Source organism: Sus scrofa, chromosome 13 (assembly GCF_000003025.6).
Source record: "Sus scrofa isolate TJ Tabasco breed Duroc chromosome 13, Sscrofa11.1, whole genome shotgun sequence".
Lineage (NCBI taxonomy): Eukaryota > Metazoa > Chordata > Mammalia > Artiodactyla > Suidae > Sus > Sus scrofa.
This window is the reverse complement of record NC_010455.5, coordinates 67776824-67799923: the sequence shown is the minus strand read 5'-3', so window position 1 is coordinate 67799923 and position 23100 is coordinate 67776824. Positions and strand designations below refer to the sequence as shown.

Sequence of the window (23100 nt, the reverse complement as noted above, 5' to 3'; positions counted from 1 at the left end):
ACAGACATTTAGATTGCTTTGATGTCCTGGCTATTGTAAATAGTGTTGCAGTGAACCTTTGGGTTCATGTTATCTTTTCGAATTATGGTTTTCTCAGGATATATGCCCAGAAGTGGGATTGCTGGATTCTACTCTAGTTCAGTTTTTAGTTTTCTGAGGAGCTGCCATACTGTTTTCCATAGTGGTTGTACCAATTTATATTCCTGCCAGCAGTGTAGGAGGGTGAGACAAGCCCTAGATCCCTTTAAGTTCTGAAATGTTAGAATTTTATACATTGCCTAGTGAAGTGCTCAAATCAAATGCTTCGCCACAAAAGTCTATTTCCTGTCATTTAATTAATTAATTAATTTAATTTTTGTCTTTTTGGAGCCACACCCAGGGCATATGGACGTTTCCAGGCTAGGGGTGGAATCAGAGCTGTAGCTGCCCGCCTATGCCACGGCCATAGCAACATGGGATGTGAGCTGCATTTGTGACCTACGCCACAGTTCACAGCAGTGACAGATCCTTAACCCACAGAGCAGGGCCAGGGATCAAACCTGTGTCTTCATGAATACTAGTTGGGTTTGTGACCACTGAGTCATGATGGGAACTCCCTGTTATTTAGTTTAAAAAATTTAAATGCTTTTCTATTGAAACTTCTGTTGGCTCTGCCGCTGCATTCTGCGATGACACAGTTACTTACTGAGCCTGGGTTGCATCCCAGGGCTGTAAACATTCTTCTCTCTCTCTCTCTCTCTCTCTTTTTTTTTTTTTTTTTTTTTTTGTTGTTGTTGCCTTTTTAGGGCCACACCCAAGGCATATGGAGATTCCCAGGCTAGGGGTCTAATTGGAGCTACAGCTGCTGGCCACAGCAGCACCAGATCCGAGCTGTGTCTGCGACATACACCACAGCTTATGGCAGCGCTGGATCCTTAACCTCCTGAGCGAGGCCAGGGATCAAACCTGCCACTTCATAGTTTCTAGTCAGATTCGTTTCTGCTGCGCCATTGATGGGAACTCCTCCAAAAACGTCTTTTAAATTTTTTTTTTTTTGTCTTTTGTCCTTTTTAGGGCCACTCCCGTGGCATATGGAGGTTCCCAGGCTAGGGGTCTAATTGGAGCTGTTGCTGCCAGCCTACGCCAGAGCCACAGCAACGCCAGATCCAAGCCGTGTCTGCGACCTACACCATAACTCAAGGCAATGCTGGATCCTTAACCCACTGAGCAAGGCCAGGGATGGAACCTGAAACCTCATGGTTCCTAGTCAGATTCGTTTCTGCTGCGCCATGATGGGAACGCCTAAAAAAATTTGAAAAATACATATCTTTATGTGCAGATAAAGATTTACAGAAGAGAATATCTCAGTGTCAGAAATCTATCATTGCATTAATTAGGTAACAATGAAAGTTCACAATGTCTAAAAAGTTGATGGTAAAAAATACTGAGAAGCTGAATATTAAAGATGATTTCTGTAATTGATCCAAATGCTGTATTGATTAGATGATTTTATCACAGCAATGTGTATAGAAACAAAACATATGATAGTGAATGATGTTCTTCAATATATGTTATTGGTGTTTTAAAAATTTTGGTGAGAACAATTAATGTGAAATCATCTACCCTCTTAACAGATTTTAAGTGCACACTACAGTATTATTAAATGTAGGTACAGTACTATACAGCAGAGCTCTAGAACATATTTATCTTGCTAGCTCAAACTTCATCCTGTTGAACAGCAACTCCCGTTGCACCCAGCCCCTCATGACCATCATCCTGCTGTTTCCATGAATCTGACTGTTTAGATTCCTATCTAAGATAATCATGCAGTATTTATCCTGTGACTGGCTTACTTCATTTATCGTAATGTCCTCCAGGCTCACCCATGCCGTTGCATATGGGAGGATTTCTTTCTTTTTAAAGGCTGAGTAATACACCATTTGCATGTATGAGTCACATTTTCTTATTGTAAAGAAATAGAGGGGAACTAACTCAATAAAAAACAGAAACCATTTATGCATTAAGATGATAGTGGAGTTCCCTGTTGTGGCTCAGCAGGTTTTAAGGACCTGATGTTGTCTCTGTGAGGATGCAGGTTCGATTTCTGGCCTCACCCAGTGGGTAAAAGATCCAGTGTTGCTGTAAGCAGTGGTGAAGGTCACAGATGCAACTTGGATCCAGCGTTGCCAAGACTGTGGCACAGGTCACAGCTACAGTTCCAGTTCGACCCCTAGCCTGGAAACTTCCATATGCTGCAGGTACAGCTGTTAAAAAAGAAGAAGAAAAAAAAAAAAAAAAGAAAAGAAAAGAAAAAGAAAAGAAGGGGAAAAAAATGATGGTATTCTGGGTGAGTTTTTACTTTTTATATAGCAAGTTACTCATGTATCTATGTATCTTATAGTTACTGTAGCTGTTAGGGATCCCCCATTCAAGATAAATAACTGGGGAGTACAGGTTCCTAAGTGGAGGACCTCTGAAATAATGTTCAGGAAGTTTTATCCAGTGTGATTCAGTTGCTTTGTGCTCAGGTGTCATTAGTAACCCGTTAAACACAGCCTCAGTTACTCAATCCCAGGTCCCCAGCTCTCTCTGTTCCCAGATACTCTCAGCTACCATTCCCACCAGTTCTGAGGTTAAACTAGACACAGAGTCTTAGACTTGAAAAGGGCACTTTTGGTCCATCTCCTTTATTTAATAGATGAGAATGCTGATCTTTGGAAAGAAGAGGTAATGCTTTTTGAAACTGGTTGGAATTTATACTTGAAGTGGAAGAAGAAATGGCAAATGTATTCTACATTGGGTTCAGCATTGAGAAGTTAAATACATCATATTGCTGCTCTCAGAAATAGTATGTAAAGAAATAATGTGTAGTAATCGAGCTGTCCAAGTTCTTTATCATGTGCAACAACACAATTCCTTTTATCAGGTACTGCTAATTTAATTTTGAAAACTGAAAGTGGAGTTGGATGAATTGGTTGTGACTTTCGCTTCCTTTTTCTTTTGCTTCTTTCTCTCACAACTTATTTTGCATCTTGGACTGATCTTCAAACATTGTTTTTATCATATTACTCCCTCTCTTTCCCCAAAGTGAACCTATGGGACTCTTTACTACAGTGTGTTACTATAGAGTCAAGTTTGATTTCTGTCTGATTTATTCCTGGTCCTCAACCTTTATTTAATATTTAACTGTCTTTTCAGTTATGTTTTCTATTACTTTCTCTCCCTGAAATCTTTTGCTTCAGTAAAGTCATGCTTCATATCATTTTGATCCTGAATACCTTTTCCTCTGCTATTTTGCCTGCTCAGCCTTTAGTTGTTCTCTCTTTAAAATCTCCTAACTACGCTCAGTGACCCCGATAACGCTTCCTTCTGTATTTCTAAAAAAAGCAAAAAAACATGGGTTGGGAACTTGGAGTTAATAGATGCAAACTCTTGCCTTTAAAATGGATAAGCAATGAGATGCTGCTGTGTAGCACTGGGAACTATGTCTAGTCACTTATGATGGAGCGTGAATAATGTGAGAAAAAAGAATCTACACATGTATGTGTAACTGGGTCACCATGCTGTGCAGTAGAAAATTGACAGAACACTGTAAGCCAGCTATAATGAAAAAAAAAATCATTATATAAAAAAACTCCACCTTTATTTACCAGTCTTTATTATAAAATGTTTTTAAAAAAGATTCAGTCAGTGAAGAAAATCCTCTCCCATCTCAAGTTCCTAGTTTTTCTGAAGTAACTACTGTTAAATTTCTTTTGCAGCCTTCTGATGCTTTTCACTCACGGTCACAAAATGGCTGCCTTATCTCCAGGCATTGCATTTGCATTTAAGACAGTAAGTCAGGGAAGGGAGGAGGAGAAAAAAGGGTATCATGAGCCGTATCTAACTTTTTTTTTTTTTTTTAAAGCAAAAGCTTTCCCAAAAGCCCAGAGCAAACTTTTGTTTATGTTTCATTGGCCAGGTCTGTGTTACATGGCTACTCTTAATTATAAGAAACTCTGGAATACAGAGTAGATATTTAGTTTTTTCAGTCCCTCCAGTGGAGGTAATAAGGAAGAAAGGAGTTGGGAGTGTATTTTTCTTTTTTTCTTTTAGGGCCGCACCCATGACATATGGAGGTTCTCAGGCTAGGGGTCGAATCGGAGCTACAGTTGCCAGCCTATACCCCAGGCACAGCAACGCCAGATCCGAGCTGCATTTGTGACCTACACCACAGCTCACAGCAACGCCAGATCCTTAACCCACCGAGTGAGGCCAGGGATCAAACCTACAGTCTCACGGTTCCTAGTCAGATTCACTTCCGCTGTGCCACAATGGGAACTCCAGGGAGTGTATTTTGAATTGGCTACCAGATTGCGTCTACCACACCTGTAATTTTGTTATTATGGGTTTTGATAAGTTAATTTTATAACAAGCCATTTTGCTGTTTTCTCCTACTGTTTTGGATAATTTTTCAGTTTTGTCTTTGTGGTGTGTTATTTTAAAATTGTGAAAGATTTTCTGTTTTCTATTTCGGTAGTTTTAAAAACTCTCGTAAGAAGAAGCTTTTGATGCAGGTAATAGAAAACTCAAAGATGAGCTTAAAAATAAAAGGAGTTTAATAATTCACATAGCAGGACAGTGTGAAGATCAGGTGGCCTCCAGATGCAGTTTGATTCAAAGGCTCCTGGTGTTCTGGCTTCATTTCTCTGTGGCTTTGTCCTTGGCTGACCTCCTTTGTAGTAACAGGGTGGCTACACCATATTCACCAGAGAAGAATGTCTCTTCTGATAGCTCTCCTCGGCTTCTTTCCAGAAAGTCTGCAGAAAACATTGGCCAAGTGACAGCTCACCCATGTACCAAACCCTGTGCTTTCCTGAATCCTGTCCTTCATATACTGAACTGAAGCTCAGTTTTTCATCATCGTCTGTTTCTTTGATTTCTTCCTAATGTGGCGTCCATTTCTGCCATAGCCTAGTTCTTCTTTTCTATTTCTTCCCTGAACTCTCATCACCTCTCCTTGTTGTCTTACTCTTTCTTCTCTGAGTTCTTATTTCAAGGAAGTTATGCCTGGGAGTTCCCATTGTGGTGCAATAAAAACGAATCCGAGGAGTATACATGAGGATGTGGGTTTGATCCCTGGCCTTGCTCAGGAGGTAAGGTATCCAGAGTTGCCACGAGCTATGGTGTAGGTCACAGACATGGCTTAGATCCTCAGTTGCTGTGGCTGTGGCATAAGCGGCAGCAGTAGCTCCAGTTTGACCCTTAGCCTGGGAACTTCCATATGCCAGGCGTGTGGCCCTAAAAAGAACAAAAAAAAGAGGTTATGCCCTTTCTTTTTATCTCATGGGGAAATGTTAGTTCATAAATTTCAAATTCTTTGTAGTGTAATTTCTCTGGTGTGTTGATCTTTCAGGGTAGCCGTTGACTGCTCTGTGAGTTTGGGGAGTGCTGGGGCTACAAGCAGCTGCCTCTGAATGAATACGTTCCACTGGGAGGGTCCTTCTCTCTGGTGTGGCAAGAATTTTGACTTTGAAATCAGTATGCTTAGGTCCTTTTCACTTAGTGTCTGCAAAGAAACAAGCAGGGTACCTGTGTCCATTTTTGTGAAGTCTTTAGTGTGTGATAGTCTTGCTGTTTGGTCTGACAGCTACCCTGATGAGATGAAAGTGTGCAAGGGACTGGTTTTGTAGCTCTTTGGTGTTCTGCAATTTCCTTGATCTGTTGGAAGTAAGGCTGGCGTGAAAGTTCAGTTAATACAATGCTTAAAAGTCTTAGGATCCCACAATTACTTCATTTTTAGTTTTGAGTACTAAATTCAAATGATTTCCCTTTGGTGTTTCATAGGCCCAAGTCCCCCAAGAACCATGTGTGTGTGTGTGTATTTTTTTTTTTTTTTTTTTTGCTTTTTAGTTCTGCACCTGCAGCATATGGAAGTTCCCAGGCTAGGGGTTGAATCTGAGCTGCACCTGCTGGCCTACGCCACAGCCACAGCAACACAGGATCTGAGCCACATCTTCGACCTACACCACAGCTCACAGCAATGCTGGATCTTTAACCCACTGAGCAAGGTCAGGGACTGAACTGGTGTCCTCATGGATACTAGTTGGTTTGTTTCTGCTGTGCCACAGTGGGTACTCCCAAGAGCTATATATATTTTTAAGGCTGTAACATTAAATCAAACAAAAAAGGAATCCTAATGGGAAAGATATGTGCTGAAGCGTGCAAGGTAAAACTTTGAGATTGGGGTATTTCACAGTTTGAAGAATAGCATACTTTCTAGCACAAAGGAAAATATTTTCGTAGTAAATAGAAATTCAGTAGAAGGAAGAGCACTTGGCATTTATATGGTGTCGCTTGCACTAGCCGTGTGCCGAGTACTTCAGACTAAGTGCAAGACCCCCAGAAGCTGTCGGTGTATAGGGGAGATAAAAGCCGAGTGTGACTAGAGCAGGCTGTGTTTAATGCCATGCTGAGCGCTGGTGTCCAAGGAGTGGATCCACTACCCTCATCCCCATTGCCAGAGATGGAGAATTAGACCAGAGGGTTTCAGTTATACCCCTCTGCTCACAGAGCTGGTTTGTAGCAAAAACCAGAATTGGAACCTGCTTCCGACTACCCCTGGCCTCCCAGATCAAAAATTTAAAATATTCCTGAGTAAATAAATCAAACAAAAAATTAATTAATTAGTCCTGTATCTTAAGTTACCTTTGTCTGCAGTAATCAAAGTTCATTTCATATGCCGTTGGAATAATGAATGTTACAGCCCATATTTTATTTTGTTTGTGTTTAATGGACATTTAGGTTGCTGTTTGGAATGCCTTGTCCCTCAGTCCTGCTTTGAAATTGTGTTCTATTCAGGGTCCAGTTAAATGCTACTTTCTTTATGAAATTCACAGCTAAATCCCCTCAGAAAATAGGGTTTCTCTCTCCTCTGCCTTCTGTTTTTGTTGGTAGTTTGGCTGAGCTGTCCTCAGTATGAGCCCTGCCAGGACAGGGACCAGGGCTTCTTCACCCTTGGACCCCATCCTCTGAAGACAAGTGCACAGTAGTATCTCGGATTCTGAAGACACAGCACTCAGAGGCATGACAGTTGTATTTGTGTTGGGTTTGACGTCTAGATCGTTAACTTCTGTCATGACCCTGGACAGTGGGCATTTGTGTCTGAGGCTTGGAGGTGAGTCAAGTGTGTATGGGAGCATTGCTCAAGGTCTCTGCTTCTGGGGCTCAGCAAGACTCATTTATTAGTAGTAGTAGTAATAATAATAATAATAATGATAATAATTCTGGATGGTACATTTTGTATAGTGTCTTTTGTCAACAGCCAAACAGCACTTGTTGACCCTTTTGAAGAGTTTTCACATTCATATACTAAGTGTTTACTGTAGGCATTTAAAACATTTTATAGGGGCCTATTGGACAACTTCTTCAGATGCTCTTTTCTTTTTTTTTTTTTTGTCTTTTGTCTTTTGTCTTTTTAGGGCCGCCCCCCTGTGGCATATGGAGGTTCCCAGGCTAGGGGTCGAATCAGAGCTGTAGCTGCCGGCCTACAGCAGAGCCACAGCAACGCAAGATCCCATCCGCGTCTGCAACCTACACCACAGCTCAGGGCAATGCCGGATCCTTAACCCACTGAGCGAGGCCAGGGATTGAACCTGCAACCCATGGTTCCTAGTCAGATTCATTAACCACTTAGCCACGACGGGAACTCCTCTTTTCTTTTTGTTCAGTGCATTGACACATGAGAATTGAGGGCGTGATTTTTCTCTTTCATGAGGAGTAGTGGGCCACGTGCCAGATGAATAAGCAGAAAGATCCAGGAAGAGGTCATGTGTTCTTTTTTCTCTGCGCGCCTCCCCCGGTGCTCAGTCAAAAGAGGATTGGAAGGTCCTCTTCCATAAGAAGAAGAGAGCTTCTGTTTGGTGAGTCAGTCTTCCAAAGGAATATGTACTGGTTACCTTTTCTTGGTGGTTCCAGGTCAGACTGCCCTAAACCCTTGTTCCTTCAATGCATCTATAAATAAAATATGGCCCTTGAGTTACTGCTGTGGGGAATAGACACCACTAAGCATGCAGGTGCAGTGCTGTCCTTGGTCACGTTCCTCTCCCTCTTTTTAAAATTTGTTTTACTGGGAAGGTGGGGGAGAGAAAGCAGGAAAAAGCATTTATTTAGATGCGGTGTAAATTGGCATGACAGCAACAGGGATCCTAATTTTCTTCTTGACAGCCTGTGGCACAGGGCTGTTAGCACAGAGATCCTGTAACAGTAATCCCAGGATAATCAGAATGTCAAAGAACATGGAGCAGCATTCACGAGTAATAAGATTATGCCTGAAGTGGTTAGGCTCCTTAACCCTATGGTAACTAGCCTCACCTTGAACTAGAGACAACGAGAATTTTTTTTTTTCCCCCATTCTTATTGGAGAGCAAAGCCACATTTCTTCTAGGTAGCCTCAGTGTTCTCCCCAAAGAAATGTAGGACAGGCACTTTGGGGCCTCCCACCGTTCCTGTTGCTGTTGTCAATTCAAACCGTCTGGAGAATGAGCTAAACAATATTCTTCATGTCTATTGTGCTAAAAAGGTCTCTCTCTCTCTCTTTTTGTCCTGGGATATACAACTCATTCAGTCTCCACATCCTTTGAGTAAGAAAAACCAAAGAGAAACTCAGTTCGGCAGAAACAACTCTCTAAATAACACTTACCATCACTTATATAAAATAGGAATTTATATTGAGACTGCAAATGAAAGTGGCAGCCTGGAGATGGGTGTGGATGAGGGGCAAAAGGGGAGAGAGGAATTGTCCAGAACCCAAGAATTTGGGGTTGATTCAGATACCGTAGAGGTCGAGGAGTATGTTTATTAAAGTGGGGTGTGTGGTTGACCAGAGAGAAGAGGTGAGGCCTGGGGGACATGGGGGTAAATGTGGTCCATTTTGTGTGAAGTCAACAGAATAGATCTTGTCTAGTATTAGACCTTTGTTTTGTTTTTAACTGAAGTATAGTTGATTAACAACATTGTGTTAGTTTCAGGTTTCAGTGATTCAGTTATATATATAACTAAAATACATATTTATGTATTTTTTTCTCTCTATGTGTAAAAATCTCGCTTTCGCTCTCTATATATATAATGGAAAAGAATCTGGAGAGAGAATCTCTCTCTTGAGTCTCTCTCTCTCTCTGTATATATATATATATAATGGAAAAGAATCTCAAGAGAGATATTCTCTCTTCCTCTATCTATCTATCTATATCTATCTATCTGCAGGTATTCTTCTCCAGATTCTTTTCCATTATAGGTTATAAGATGAGTAGAGTTCCCTGTGCTGTACAGTAGGTAGGTCCTTGTTTTTTTACTAGTGTGTATCTGTTCATCCCAAACTCCTAATTTATCCCCCCTCCTTTTTAAAAAAAATTTTTGTTTGTTTGTTTGTTTTGTTTTTTGGTCATGCCTGTGGCCTGTGCAAATTCCTGGGCCATAGCAGCAACCTGAGCTGCTGCAGTGACAATGCTGGATCCTTAACCCACTGAGCTGCCAGGTAACTCCTGGACCCTGTTTTTAATGCATTCTTTAGGATGTGTGTTTGTTTCATTGAAGTAATGGCTGATCTGTGTGATTTTTGAACATTTGACAGCTTTTGGGGTAAGAAAGCTACATTTAACTGAGGATGCATTATGATCATATTTTTAAAGCTAAAAAAAAGAAAAGATTTATATTGATTCCTTCACAGGGCCTCTGCTATCTCGAATTACTGAGGTGCTTTCAGAAATCCACAGAGTCTAATTAAACTTAAGGAAACGGCTGATCGGTATAAGACAACCTTTGTTCCTGCTCCTTTTTTATGGATGATGTTGCTTTTGAGGTTCTTGGCAGGTGGGGCGGAGCTGGGCAGTCTCCTTATAGGAACAGGCCCCGCCTCTCCTGGAATTCAGAGCAGCCCCTCTTCTTTGGGAAGAGGGGGGTGGTCCTCTTTCCCAAGGCTCTGGCTACTTGGAAACTCTGATCCCCATTGTCTCTGCTGGGCATGGGAGCTTTTATTCCCTCCCCCGCCCCCCGCCACTGCCCCACCTTTTGCAGATGAGGAAACTGAGGCTGGGAGGTAGAATAGAGCTGGACAGGACCCTGACTGTCCTGACTCCATGTTCGGTGCTCTCTTGTGCTGAGAACACAGCATGAGGTGCAGAGAGCTCAGGAAGTTGGGGCTCATCCCTGTCTGTGCTTCCTGCTCTGCCTTCTGCCTCCTCTTCTGGAGGAGCTGAGCCACTGCTGGCTGCATCTGCAGGTGGCCATGGTCCCCACAGCCCTTCCCTGCTCAGGTGAGTCACAAGCCCACCTCTCCTCCCTGGTAGCTGACTCCCTCCCTGGGGCTGTGGTTCCTGTTGGCAGTGGGTGCTTCCCTGGAAGACTAGGATGTGGCCTGTCCTCTAAACCTGGTTGGGGACCTAGTCCACTCTCTCTGCCCTGACTCCGCCAGATGCCACCCAGAACTTGGGGCTCCCCACCTCTTCTGGCCTTCCTCCCTTCCCAGCTTAGATTCTAGAGTTCTTGCCTCCTTGTTTGTTATCTCAGCAAATCTTTATTCACCACCTACTGGGTGCCAGGCATTGTGCCAGGTGCTGGGGGAGCAGTGATAAGGAAAACCAGGGGTGGGGGGGCCGCTCACATGGACACCAAGTCCTCTGGTGGGAGGTTCACTAAAAACTCACCATCACCAGCCGTAGTAAGTCACGCACACATGGGAAACCTACTCTGCTCCTCCAGGGAATGCTCTGTTTCATTCCTGGGACCCTCATGCACCACACATCCCATGTGAATTTGGAAAAGGGGATAAATGGCAATCCTGATGTTAATACAGTCATGTATGGGTAGTTTATAAATTTCTAGTCCTGTCTAAGAAAGAGGCTGAGAATGAGAGGGTTCCTCTGCCCTTTCTGTGTAAAGCAAGATAGAAGCTGTGTTAATTCCAGTGATGGAATCACATCTCTGTGAGTAGGAAGTTGAACTGTTGCTTAGGTTGGCTCAGGTCACCCCTGGGTCCTGCCCTCAGGTAACTAGTTGGGATACCCTTGAGCTCTGGAAGGTGTCTAAGGCAGGAGTTTCCTCAGCCAGGTGCTCTATTAAATTCAGTCAGAATCCCTAGGGCAGTGGTCCTGAGCCTCAGGGGTGGGGAGTCTATCAGAATTACAGGGGGAGCTATTTTCATACTGTGCTGCTGAGTGTAGTTGTTTCCTGGATATAAATTCAAAATACATTTTCTGCACGGGGCCCCATCCCAGACTCACTAAACCAACTGCGAGATCTTGGGCCTGGTACCTGTGGCTTTCAAAGCTTCACGGGTGATTTGAATGCATGGCTAGGGTTGAAAACTGCTTTTCCAGTTGGTGGATTTCTGGTCAGCCTATGACTATAATTTCCTTACAGATAGAAACATCAATAAATAATTTCCAAGGTCAGGTTGGCAAATCCATCCTTGGAAAAAATGAATTGTGTGCGTTGTGAAAAGAATTTGATGGTATTGGCCTTTCTTTGATTTAAGTGAATATCTTCAACCAATACATTTTGTTCTCTCAATACATTACTGAAATACACTTGGTGAACTAAATAAAATCTGAACCGTCTACCTGCTTTTGGAAGACTGTCTTCCTGGTGTGTGTAGGTCAGGAATTAATCCAGAAAACTAATAAATGTCTATTCCAATAGGCATTGGGGTGTGGATTTAACTTTAACGAGATCGCAGTGTGGTGAGGGTTTGGGTTTTGGGTTTGGGTTTTTGTTTTTTTTTGTTTTTTTTTTTTTTGCTTTTTAGGGCCGCACCCATGGCATATGGAGGTTCCCAGGCTAGGGGTTGAATCAGTGCTGTAGCTGCCGGCCTACACCACAGCCATACCAACTCGGGATCCGAACCACATCTGCGACCTACACCACAGGTCACAGCAACACCGGATCCTTAACCCACTGAGCGAGGCCAGGGATGGAACCCACAACCTCATGGTTCTTAGTCGGATTTGTTTCCACTGTGCCACAATGGGAACTCTGAAGATGAATTTGTTTTAAAAACTTTAAGGTACAACTCTTATAAGTATGTATTAACCTTAAGGTTGCTGATGATCTAGTCTTCATACCTAGTTTTTATTCAATTGCTTTTTGCAAATCTAGCATGAAACTTGCCCCTTGCAAGTCAGCAGTCATCGTGAACTTTAAAACTCTTCTTATTTTTGTTAAAATAAGACCCTGGGTGGAATGAAATCTCAGCTTCTGAACCCAGATCTACACTCTTTGTGGGAGTTTGGACAGGCTTCTCTGCCTGATATCTGTTTCCTCATTTGTAAAATGGTGAAGGGACCTGCTAGCATTGTTGGGAAGATTTAAAAAGAAACAGGATACAGGAGAAAAGCTGGTGCTCTGCCACAGGCCACACCCCACCTGCTCTAGGGAGAAAATGACGTTTGAGGACAGTAGGAAATTGATGACTTGAGCTGCACTAGCTATTGATTACCTGACTAAGGAGAACAGTTCTAATGGCACTTCCCTTCCATCATGCTTTCTTAGCTGCAGCATTGCTGCTATTTGGGTGCAGATGTAGTGTTTTGCAAGATATTTCTTCTTTCTTAGGAATGCTAATTAATTAATCTCCTTCCCCAGTACTGATTTATTCTGATTTATTTAAAACATCAGTCCTAGTCTGCACTTTTACATGCTATTTTTATCTTAAATTCATGTTAATAAAGCAGATTCCTGTTCACTCATTTGATAATCAAGTGAGTTGGTTTTGTGTTTTATTTTAATTTTTGTAAAGTTTAGTGAGAGTGAAATTATTGGTTAAAAGATAATTACTGTGACTTTTTAAATTAAAATAAAAGGCTTATTGTGTTTGAACTCAGACGGAAATCAGGCAGTTTGCTTTCCCAAAATTCTTTGCAATTTAAAATTCATCCCTAGAGGGTGCTGTTGCATTGAAAGTTTAAATCTTTGAGAAGAACCATTTTAAGTTTTTTTAAAAAAATATATACATTTGTGTTAAAATCCCACTATATTACAGTAAATGATCAAGACATACTTCATAGAGGTTGAGAATACTTTAACTTAGGAGAGGTACTATTTTATAAACAATAAATGTCAAAACATACAGCATAGTGGCATTTGCTTTTGTGAAAAAATTGACAAAAAATACTGTATGTTTTTCACTATCATTTCAGTGTGAGCAACTCCAATTTAGAGAAATAAACAATATTTTGTGATATATTTATGTATTCTTTCCTTGAGAGAAAATGTAATAACACGGGGAACTTAATAGATACTCATGTTCACCTACTTGATACTTGAATCATTTGAAAATTTTTTGTTTTGGTGTCATCTTTAACAGCTATACTGTTGAAAGACCTACTGTGTGCAAAGCAGCCTTTATAATCTGGTAGGGGAGAGATAGATAAATTATCTCAGATAGTCTGCCTTGTTTTAAAATGCAGCATATAGCCATAAAAAAAAATGAAATAATGCCATTTGCAGCAACATGAATGTACCTAGAGATTATCGTACTACATGAAATAAGTCAGAGAGGGACCAATATCATATGAGATCACTTATATATAAAAAATCTTTAAAAAATGATACAAGTGAACTTATTTATAAAACAGAAATAGACATAGAAAACAAACTTATGGTTACCAGAGGGGAAGGGTGGAGGAGGAATAAATGAGGAGTTTGAGATTAACAGATATACACCACTACATATAAAATAAACAACAACCTACTATATAGCACAGGGAACTATATTAAATATCTTATAATAACCTATAATGGAGAAGAATCTGAAAAAAATGTGTGTATGTAGTTATATAACTACACACGCTGTAACTTTTCATCTGAAACTAACACAACATTGTAAATTAACTATATTTCAATTTTTAAAAAAAAAGTTAGAAAAAAGTGCAGTATAGACCTAAAATACAGTGGATAAGGGGGTTAATCCTACCTAGCTAATGAGGTTCTTGTGGAAGATTGGATTTTAGCTGAGTCTTTGAGCCACAGAACTTTGCATTCGAAACAACATATAAGGAAAAGAGTTTGGTTGCTTGTCTTTCGTACCACTCACTGCTAATTTTGTTTTCACTTAAATGTTCTTCTTTTTTTTTTGTCTTTTTGCTATTTCTTGGGCCGCTCCCGCAGCATATGGAGGTTCCCAGGCTAGGGGTCTAATTGGAGCTGCAGCTGCCAGCCTATGCCAGAGACACAGGAACTCGGGATCCAAGCTGAGTCTGCAACCTACACCGAAGCTCACGGCAGCACCGGATCCTTAACCCACTGAACAAGGCCAGGGATCGAAACCGACACTTCATGGTTCCTAGTCGGATTCGTTAACCACTGAGCTACGACAGGAACTCCACTTAAATCCTCTTCTGTACTTTCCTTTTCATAACCTTGTTTTTGTAATTAAGATAATTACCTAAAAAGTGACAGTCCCTTGCGCAAAGAAGTGTGTCACAAACCTTTTCATCATCGTTGTTACTGTTGCTATTATGCTGAAGAACATGTTCATAGATTTTAGTGGATTCTAGAAATACTCTTAACGTGGCATTTTTGCATCTCCGACTTTTTAAACTGAAACTGTGTATCAAGTTATAGTCAAATTTATTTTCTTCCTTTGGCAGGGTCTTTTTGATTACTCTTCACATATTAGGTTAAAGTGGTTTATTAAAAAAAATAAATGTATGCTAAGAAGAAGAAGAAGAAAAAACCCTTAACATGAAAGCCTTAGCTGAGTATGTAGGTTACTGAGAACCCTGGGAGGAAGAGAGCAGGTGGACCCAGTGGGGGAACTGAGAAGCCCAATAGCGTTATTTACATTTCCCACTGTCTTTGAAGAGATGATTGTGCGACTTAACCTTAAAGTATTCCCTCTTCTGAAAGCGTGCTAATGAAAGCATTTTATTCTTTAGTAAGTATCTGGAGAGTGATTTTGATCATTTGGCTTTTACGAAGCAGCTCACAGTCTTGCTGATTCCATTTTAAACTACTAGTCGACTCTGGGGCAAAGAATCATTTAACCCAATAATTAGCCTGGCCTTTCTTCTGTCACCATTTTCCTGTCATTATTCCACAAAGATGGTGAGACACTGCCCTAATGAACATTTATGGAGCCCTTATTTTATGCTTCAGGAACTCTATACCAAGAACAAAAGCTTAGTTTTCCTTTTCTCCAGAAGCTTAAGGTCTGGTTTAGAGAATTGATGCTAATACAAGAAATAATTAGTAAATAGTAGAAGGGAAAAGTATATGTGTACATGTTTGTGTTCTCTGAAAATTTGCAGTACAGAGAGTTTCTCCCTGTAGACTATTTTCTCCAGCCTCCCCAGTTTTACTGAGATGTGATTGGCATACACCTCTGTTTTGCAGACGTTTTTTTTTTTTGGCCATGCTCATGGCATGTGGAAGTTCCCAGGTCCAGGAACTGAACCTGTGCCACAGCAGTGACAATGCCAGATCCTTAACCCACTGAGCCACAAGAGAACTCTAGACTCTTCTTTAGGACAGATACCTTATCATAAACATCTTTAAATCTTACAAAGTTCTAAATGAATATTTGGATTTTTTTTTCTTCTTTTTTTCTATTCAGGGCCACACCTGTAGCATGTGGAAGTTCCCAGGCTAGGGGCTGAATTGGAGCTGCAGCTGTGGTATGCCACAGCCATGGCAAGCCAGATCCAAGCTGCATCTGCAACTTATGCTTCAGCTTGCAGCAATGCTGTATCCTTAACTCACTGAGTGAGGCCAGGAATTGAACCCACATCCTCATAGAGAGACACTGAGTCCTTAACTCACTGAGCCACCATGGAACTCCTAGTGTTTGAAATTTTTAATCTTTAGTTGTTAAGTTTAAATCAAAGGACATATGCTGTTCAAAAATTAGATAATATGATCCATTGCTTATTCCTTACCAAGACTTATTTTCTCACTATGTGCTTGCCTTTTAAAAAGTGGAGAATTTCCCTCCACTCTCCCTTTAATTATATAAGGAATATAGCTTTTTTAAGTAAATTAGAGTTATAGAAAAATGTGAAAATTGCCCACTCCTCAAAGATAGGCACTCCTAACATTTTGGTATGCTTTCCAGTTTTTAAAATACATGTGTATATTTATATATATGTGTGTGTGTATACTCATAAATACATAAGCAAAATTGGTATTTAGTGTTCATACTACTTTTATAACTTATTTTTGTTGTTTTCAGTTAACACATGTAGTACTATTATCATACATTTTGAGTTTAACCTTTCCTCCTGTCATTATGTTTTAGAAGGAATTATAATGGTGGCATACTATTCTGTCATTGATACAGTGTTGTTTTATGCATTCCTTTAATTTTGGACTTTTAGGTTTTTAAGTTTTCATTATTATGAATCGAAGCTATTGTATCTTTATGTAATTCTTTGACCACGTCATATATATATTTTTAAAGAGAGTTCTAGTAGAGTCCAATGTAGGGGAAAGGGTGCGAACATTTTCAGCACAACAAACAACTTGATGTGTATGCTGATTGCTAGTAGAAAAGTGTGACCAGCTTACATGTTCACTAGCAGTGATACAAATCCCAATGGCATCTCACCTCGCCAGCATTAAATAAAATTGAAATGCCTTTTCTTTCTGTTAATTTGGCAGATGGAGAATCACTTAATTTTTAAAAATTTGTGTATATATACACATATTTTTTTGGCTTTTTAGGGCCGCACCTTCGGCATATGGAAATTCCCAGGCTAGGGGTCAAATTGGAGCATTAGCCACTGGCCACAGCCACAACTGTGCAGGATCTGAGCCACATCTGTGACCTACACCACAGCTCACGGCAACGCTGGATCCTTAACCCACTGAGTGAGGTCAGGGATCGAAATGGCATCCTCATGGATACTGGTCAGATTCATTTCTGCTGCGCCACAGTGGGAACTCCTATTTTTTTCTATTTTTAATGAGGTCAGCTAGGCTTTTTAAAACTATTGGCCACTTGTTTGTCACTTCTTTGCTTGTTTAAAAATAAAGTTTTTTGGAGTTCCCATCATGGCACAGTGGTTAACGAATCTGACTAGGAACCATGAGGTTGCGGGTTTGATCCCTGGCCTTGCTCAGTGGGTTAAGGATCCGACCTTGCTGTGAGCTGTGGTGTAGGTTGCAGACGCAGCTCAGATCCCGTGTTGCTGTGGCTCTGGTGTAGGCCGGTGGCTATGGCTCCGATTAGATCCCTAGCCTGGGAATCTTCATGTGCCTCGGAAGTGGCCCTGGAAAAGGCAAAAAGACAAAAAATAAATAAAAATAAAGTTTTTTCTTGTTTCTTATTTTTTTTAATATTCTTTATATACAAAGAACATTCCTTTTTATCCACCATAGTAGATGTTACAAATATATTCTTCCATTTTGTGTTTTGCTTCTCTACTTGCTTTTGATGTTTTCAGGTATACAAACATATAACGTTTGTATATTTAGTCAGCCAAATCCTTCAGTAGTTTTCTCTGTTTCTCCTCCTCCTTTTTTTTTTTTGGCCATGCCTGCAACAGGCAGAAGTTCCCAGGCCAGGGACCACATCACAGCATTGACAATGCCAAGTCCTTAACCCACTCAGCCACTAGGGACCTCCTGTGACTTCTTCAACTTCTCTTTTTTTTCCCCTGTGACTTCTTTTTTTTATTGAAGAGGGGTTTTTCTGTTTTGGTTTGGTTTTTTTGGCTTAGAATATGTTTCCCTGTTCAATATTAGATGGTAAGAATATTTTCTTACAATTTTAATATTTTTACAGTTAAAACTCTGTGACAGTGTCTGTTTAGTCTTTTATTCTATACCCAGTTCTATGCTTAAAATGTTCTTTATGTTTTAAATATCTGATCAAATTTCTTCATCCTTAAAAAAGAACCTTTCTGCCTGATTTTTTTGTGGGTAAAATAGAACCACCTCTCCAGATTTCCTGAGAACAATCCGGTTGTACTTTAACTATGACTGTATTAGCCTGTTAATGAGCTCGAGAAGCAGTGACATTTTCCAGTACACAGATTTTTTTTTAATGGATGTGGTGACCGTAACCTGAAGCCTGATCAGAATCTAGGTGAGTGTTTCTCAAACATGAGGTCTGGTGTCCCCAGAAGATGGTGGCAAAATCCAGTTTGAGAAATATCGAGCTGAATAATCGGGTGTGTGCTGGGGGGGAATGGAGAATCTGCCTTTGAGAGGTTTTCATGTTAGGGATTTTAATCACCGTATTGCTGGTTGGCCTGCCAGGTGCCAGGCTTCTGCCAGACTGACCCGCAGAGGTGCGGAAGGCATAGTCCTTGCTCCTAAAGCGTAGACTTGGTTAGGGTGGAAGCCTGGGGGCAAATGATCGCACAGAGCAGGGAGAGAGGATACAGAAGGACGGGGTGTCTCGGGACATAGGAGGCCTGTGCCCAGTCTTGTGGGAGGGATGGGTGTTTGCTGGTAGGCTGGAAAAGTCTTTTCACAAAGAGGGAATGTGTGCTGAGAAGTGAAATGATGGGAGTTTTGAGAGTAATGGTTGGTAGTTTACATGCTTGAAGCATAAGGGGCAAGTTATGGGAAGCAGGGAGGTGACAGGTCCCTCTGGAGGGGCGCTGACTGCCCAGTAGAGTTGGTGGGTGTGGCCTCCACCCTCCAGCTGGGGCCTCTCGACTGTGACTGGATGGTTTACGATCTACAGTGACGTAAAAGGACGTAAAATGGCTCAAGATGACTCTCAAGTTGCTGCAAAGGTTTCTAAGTGTTCATTCTCCTTTCCTCTATTTTTTCTCTGAGTAGCAGCCCAACGGTGTCATGATCTGTGGGAAGGACACCATGAGAGCCAGGATGTCACCACAGGTCTCTCCAAATAGAGGTCAAGGTGGTACCTGTGTCCACACAGGTGGTTGCCACTCAGATGCTGAAAACCACCTTGTAAGTGCTACTGAGTCACTAAAGGAAAGTTACTAAATATTCTCCTGGTATCTTTACCATTGGATTGTTTGAATCTGTTTAAATTCCTTTACTTTAAAACTTTTCCTTGTCAAAGTAAGTGAATAAAATGAAGTATCTTAAGGCAGGTGATTTTTTTTCCCTCTGAGATAAATGCAATGGTTGTCAACCTTAGCTGAGTGTTAGGAAAGACTGGGACTCTAAAATTGATACCAAGGCTGGGCTGTACCCCCTCAGATTAATTTGGGATGCACCCTCAGACTCAGGATTTTCCAAAGCTGTACACCAATTCTAAGAAAGCACAGTCAGCTTTCTCCCATAGGGGCACGGAAATGACTTATGAAGTTTTCCTATTGAGAACTTCTGTCAAAAAACATAAGATAACCATTGGTCTCTCAAACTATCTGTATAGTCGAATTTGAACCAGAACTATCAGTTGAATTTGAATCTGTACCTAACGATATTAAGTACAATAATATACATCAGATTTGTATACACATAATAAGAGTCTTTTTCTGACCCTCTCCATTAAGTATTTTCATTGCAATTGGTGGTATGCATACTTTTCAGTATAGCTTATTCAGATACTGGGATATGTACTCTAGCATTAATAAATGCTTATAAATTAAAGCTTGTGAACTCTTGATTTTTCTGTTGTCCACTTCACCCCTGCTATCCCAGTTACTCCTACTGCAGCAGTGATGGCAACAGTAGGGTATTGTATTAATCTCCAAGTAAGATTTGATTTGAACAACTTGTCCTGAACATGCCTATTACCCAAGATGCAACTGTTGCTAATCTTTTTACATATAAACCCTTGACATTATTTACTCGGTTCTTTAGAGTATTAAAATTGCCGGTTTTGGAGTTCCTGCTGTGGCACAGTGTGTTAATGATCCAGCTTGTCTCTGTGGAGGCCCTGATTTGATCCCTAGTCTGCCCAGTGGGTTAGGCATTGCTGCAACTGTGGTGTAGGTCACAGCTCCCACTCAGATTTAGTCCCTAGCCCAGGAACTTCCATATGCCCCCGGGAGGTGGCTGAAAAAAGGGAAAAAAAAATTTGTAAGTTTTTGGTTTATAGTATAGCACACCCCTTGATATTTTCTGAATTTCCTGATAGCATACAACAGTATCAGTATAGAAACATTTCCTATGGTGATTAGTCTATTTACAATGCCAAAAGCTAACTACCATCTCCAAAGATAAAACTATTTTCCCCCTTACTTTGTTAGCAAGTTTTTCCTGTGCTGAAGGCTCTGAACATTCAGCGATTTACTTGTTCGCTAAGCACCGCTTGCACTGGATACTGGTTATATGAAGTTTAAGCTCCCAGCCCTTCCTGTCAGGAGTGACATGGTGCTATGCTACTCTATTGGCCTCCAATACACAGACAGAACAGCTTTCCTATATGCAAAGTGAAAATAATTTTATCCCCACCCCCCCCCCCATCATTTCCAGTAGGCTTTCTGTCTTGGATACATATTCTTACTTGTTTAAGCTTCTCTCTTTCTCTTCCCCTCATTTTTTAGAAGGTTATAATATTAGTGAATAAGACACTCTAAATGTAGTTCTGGCAACTATTTTGGGAGCCACAGACCATTATTTAATCCCTGTGAGCCTCAGTTTCTGCTGCTGTAAAAAGTGATACCATCCCTGCCCAGTTTATGTGAGTTGTTTATGAGGGTTGTGAGGGAAGGTATATATAACATGGCATCAGCATTTTAAATATACAGTGAAAGTGTAAATGGACATTGTAAAATAACTTTTCAAAGAGAAAGAAAGAAAAAAAAAAAAAAGAATAAAATGTGTGGTATGTGTCCCACAGCAAAACAGTTAAGAGTTTCTGAAGCCCCAAAGTGAAGCTACACCAGAGTTAAATTCCATGGAAGTTTGCTTCCATGAAGGATTTTTGACTTTTTACTCAGGTCCTGAAAAAGCAACTTCCTGGGTTTTCTTTTCCTCCTACGGTCTCTCAGTGGCAGGGCTGCTTCCTGTCCAGAGCAGCCCTGCCCCAGCCTCTCTCTCTGTGCGGACTCTCCACCTCCTCTTTTTCTTTCAAACACTTAATACATTTAGAGCCTGATCTTGTGCAGAAAATATCCCTGACATTTGAGGAGCCCCGGGGATGCAGTGAGCATGCTCTGTGCTCCCTCCCGCTGGGAAGAGGAAGCTCATTTGCATACGAGTCATACCAGGCATAGTGGCGTGTGGGCGCCGCGGACTTGCAGCGGGCTGTGAGGGACGCGGGCGCCGCTTTGTCCTAGGAAATGTGCTTCGTGGTTTTCTTCCTTGCTCCTTCCTTACGTCGAAGAAAGCTTCATCAGGACTTCTGAAACGATTTTTAAATGCTTGATTGAGGATCCAGGACGTGTACCGTCTACAAATAAACCCTTGAAGGGTTTTCTGCAGTTCAATTTTTTGCGAGTGCGTTCTTTTTTCTTTCTTTCTTTCTTTTTTTTTTTTTTTTTTTAGCTTACTTTGTTTTGATCAGCTGAGGCTGGGCCTCCGTCTTTGTGAAGTTTCAAGAGAAGAGCCAGGAGCTACTCAGCAATAATTGCTTTTTGAAACGTACTCTTTCAGGGCGAAAGCAAAGAGCTGGTTTTCTGCGCTAGCCCAATAAATGCTATTTATGAAGATGGACCTGTTGAACTACCAGTACTTGGACAAGATGAACAACAATATCGGCATTCTGTGCTATGAAGGTAGACGTTCCCTTCTAGAAATTGCTACCCTGTTGCTTTGGTCAAGGCCACTCCTCCTTTCCGGTCCTGATGGACTTCTGTGCATTTTGTTCTCTTTCTTGGGACCTTAGCATGCCTTGAAAGGAGAGCGGTTCTTAGGTGCTGTTTCAGGACAAAGTTTGTTGTTTTGATCAGAGGCTTCAGGGGTTACAGTGGAGAGGGCGGGGGCGGGGCGGGGAGGTGTTGAAATATACATTGTTAAAAGTTTGCTTTATGCTTGCTACATACTAACTTTTCACTCTTTTAGCGTTTTTACAGTGTATTTCTTTTTTTTATTTCCGTTGGTGTTTTTTTAGAGGAAGAACTTCTAGGACCCAAGTAAAAAGTGAAACATGTCCGGTTCTCTCTCTCTCTTTTTGATACTCATTTTAAACACACACCATCTACATACAGTATTCCTGTTGTATTCCAACAGCCAGCAAGCACTTTGCATTTTCCTGTAGAGGGGAACAGAAAGTTACAGTGAGTTTTTGTTTTCGGGAGCGATTGTCCCAAACAATGAAGAATTTTTCTATTCAGTTTGGGGGACTGGGAGGGCACCCATGTCACAGAGCACAGACTGGCTCTTTGTCTGATTTACCATTTCCTGTTCAGCTCTGGGAGAGTTCTGACATTGAACGATGTTCCTCCACAGTTCCTCCACACTCTGGTCCCTTGTGGAAGTGATTGCACAACGCACCAACCAGAAAGCTAAATCCAAAAAAAAAAGGGAAGAAAAGAAAAAAAAAAAAAAAGAGCCCTGAATTCTTACTGTTTATTACCTCCTGCTAACCGTGAGGTATTTCCCCACTGTCCTGTAGTATTTCAGGCTGTCTGTTAGTAGCAAGGAGAGAAAAAGCGGTTCCTTAATCTGTTGAAACTTCATCTACGTGCGATTTGAAAAAGTGGTAATGGTCTGAGTCTGAGTCGCTGGAGACAGGGGAATTCAGCTTGGGCTTGGCAGGGGGAGTGTTTTTTTGTTGTAACCACATACAAATCGAGGTGGCATCTCCTCTCTGATTCAGCAGGAGAAGTTTTCATGTTTTTCTCTTCGCATTTTTCTTGAAAAAGAAAACACTGGGGAAACTTGGAAGGGTTATCTGACGTAGTTGTATCTTTTCACGTAAAAACTTTGGGCCTGTTGCCTAAGCAGTTGAAAACTTACCCTTTATCCTTCAAGGGAAAAAAAAAACACCCTCATTCATGTTGTTTTTTATTTAACTCTGTAGATAAGAATCTCATCTTTCAAAGTTGTTTTTTGAAGTTTTTTTTTTTTAACTCCTACTTGTTCCAGGAATGCGAATTTTGGTGAATTGCTTTCTCTGAATCTGCTGCTTCTGAAGTCACTCACTTAAAAGGCAGACTTTACAGTGGTCTAAGCAGCAGTGGACTGGGCCTGTTTCATGTGAAATTAACATATTGCAGCTAGCTAAAAAAATTTTTTTTTTTTTGGTGAACACAAAATTAAAAATTTTAAGGCCGT

General features: G+C 41.0%; 1 protein-coding gene across 8 annotated transcripts in view; it reads left to right on the top strand.

The window, feature by feature from the left end:
- The window catches only part of VGLL4 (vestigial like family member 4), a 175038-nt gene that overhangs the window by 73196 nt on the left and 78742 nt on the right, over positions 1-23100 (top strand). Inside the window, exon 1 of one of the 8 annotated variants that reach the window (XM_021071110.1) lies at positions 17218-21599. The exons of 6 other annotated variants lie outside the window; for them this stretch is intronic. In XM_021071110.1, the coding sequence (XP_020926769.1) occupies positions 21518-21599 (82 nt within the window). In that variant the 5' untranslated portion in view covers positions 17218-21517. Of the gene's footprint in view, positions 1-17217; positions 21600-23100 lie in introns of those variants that run through there. One more of the 8 variants, XM_021071116.1, reaches the window with a different exon arrangement.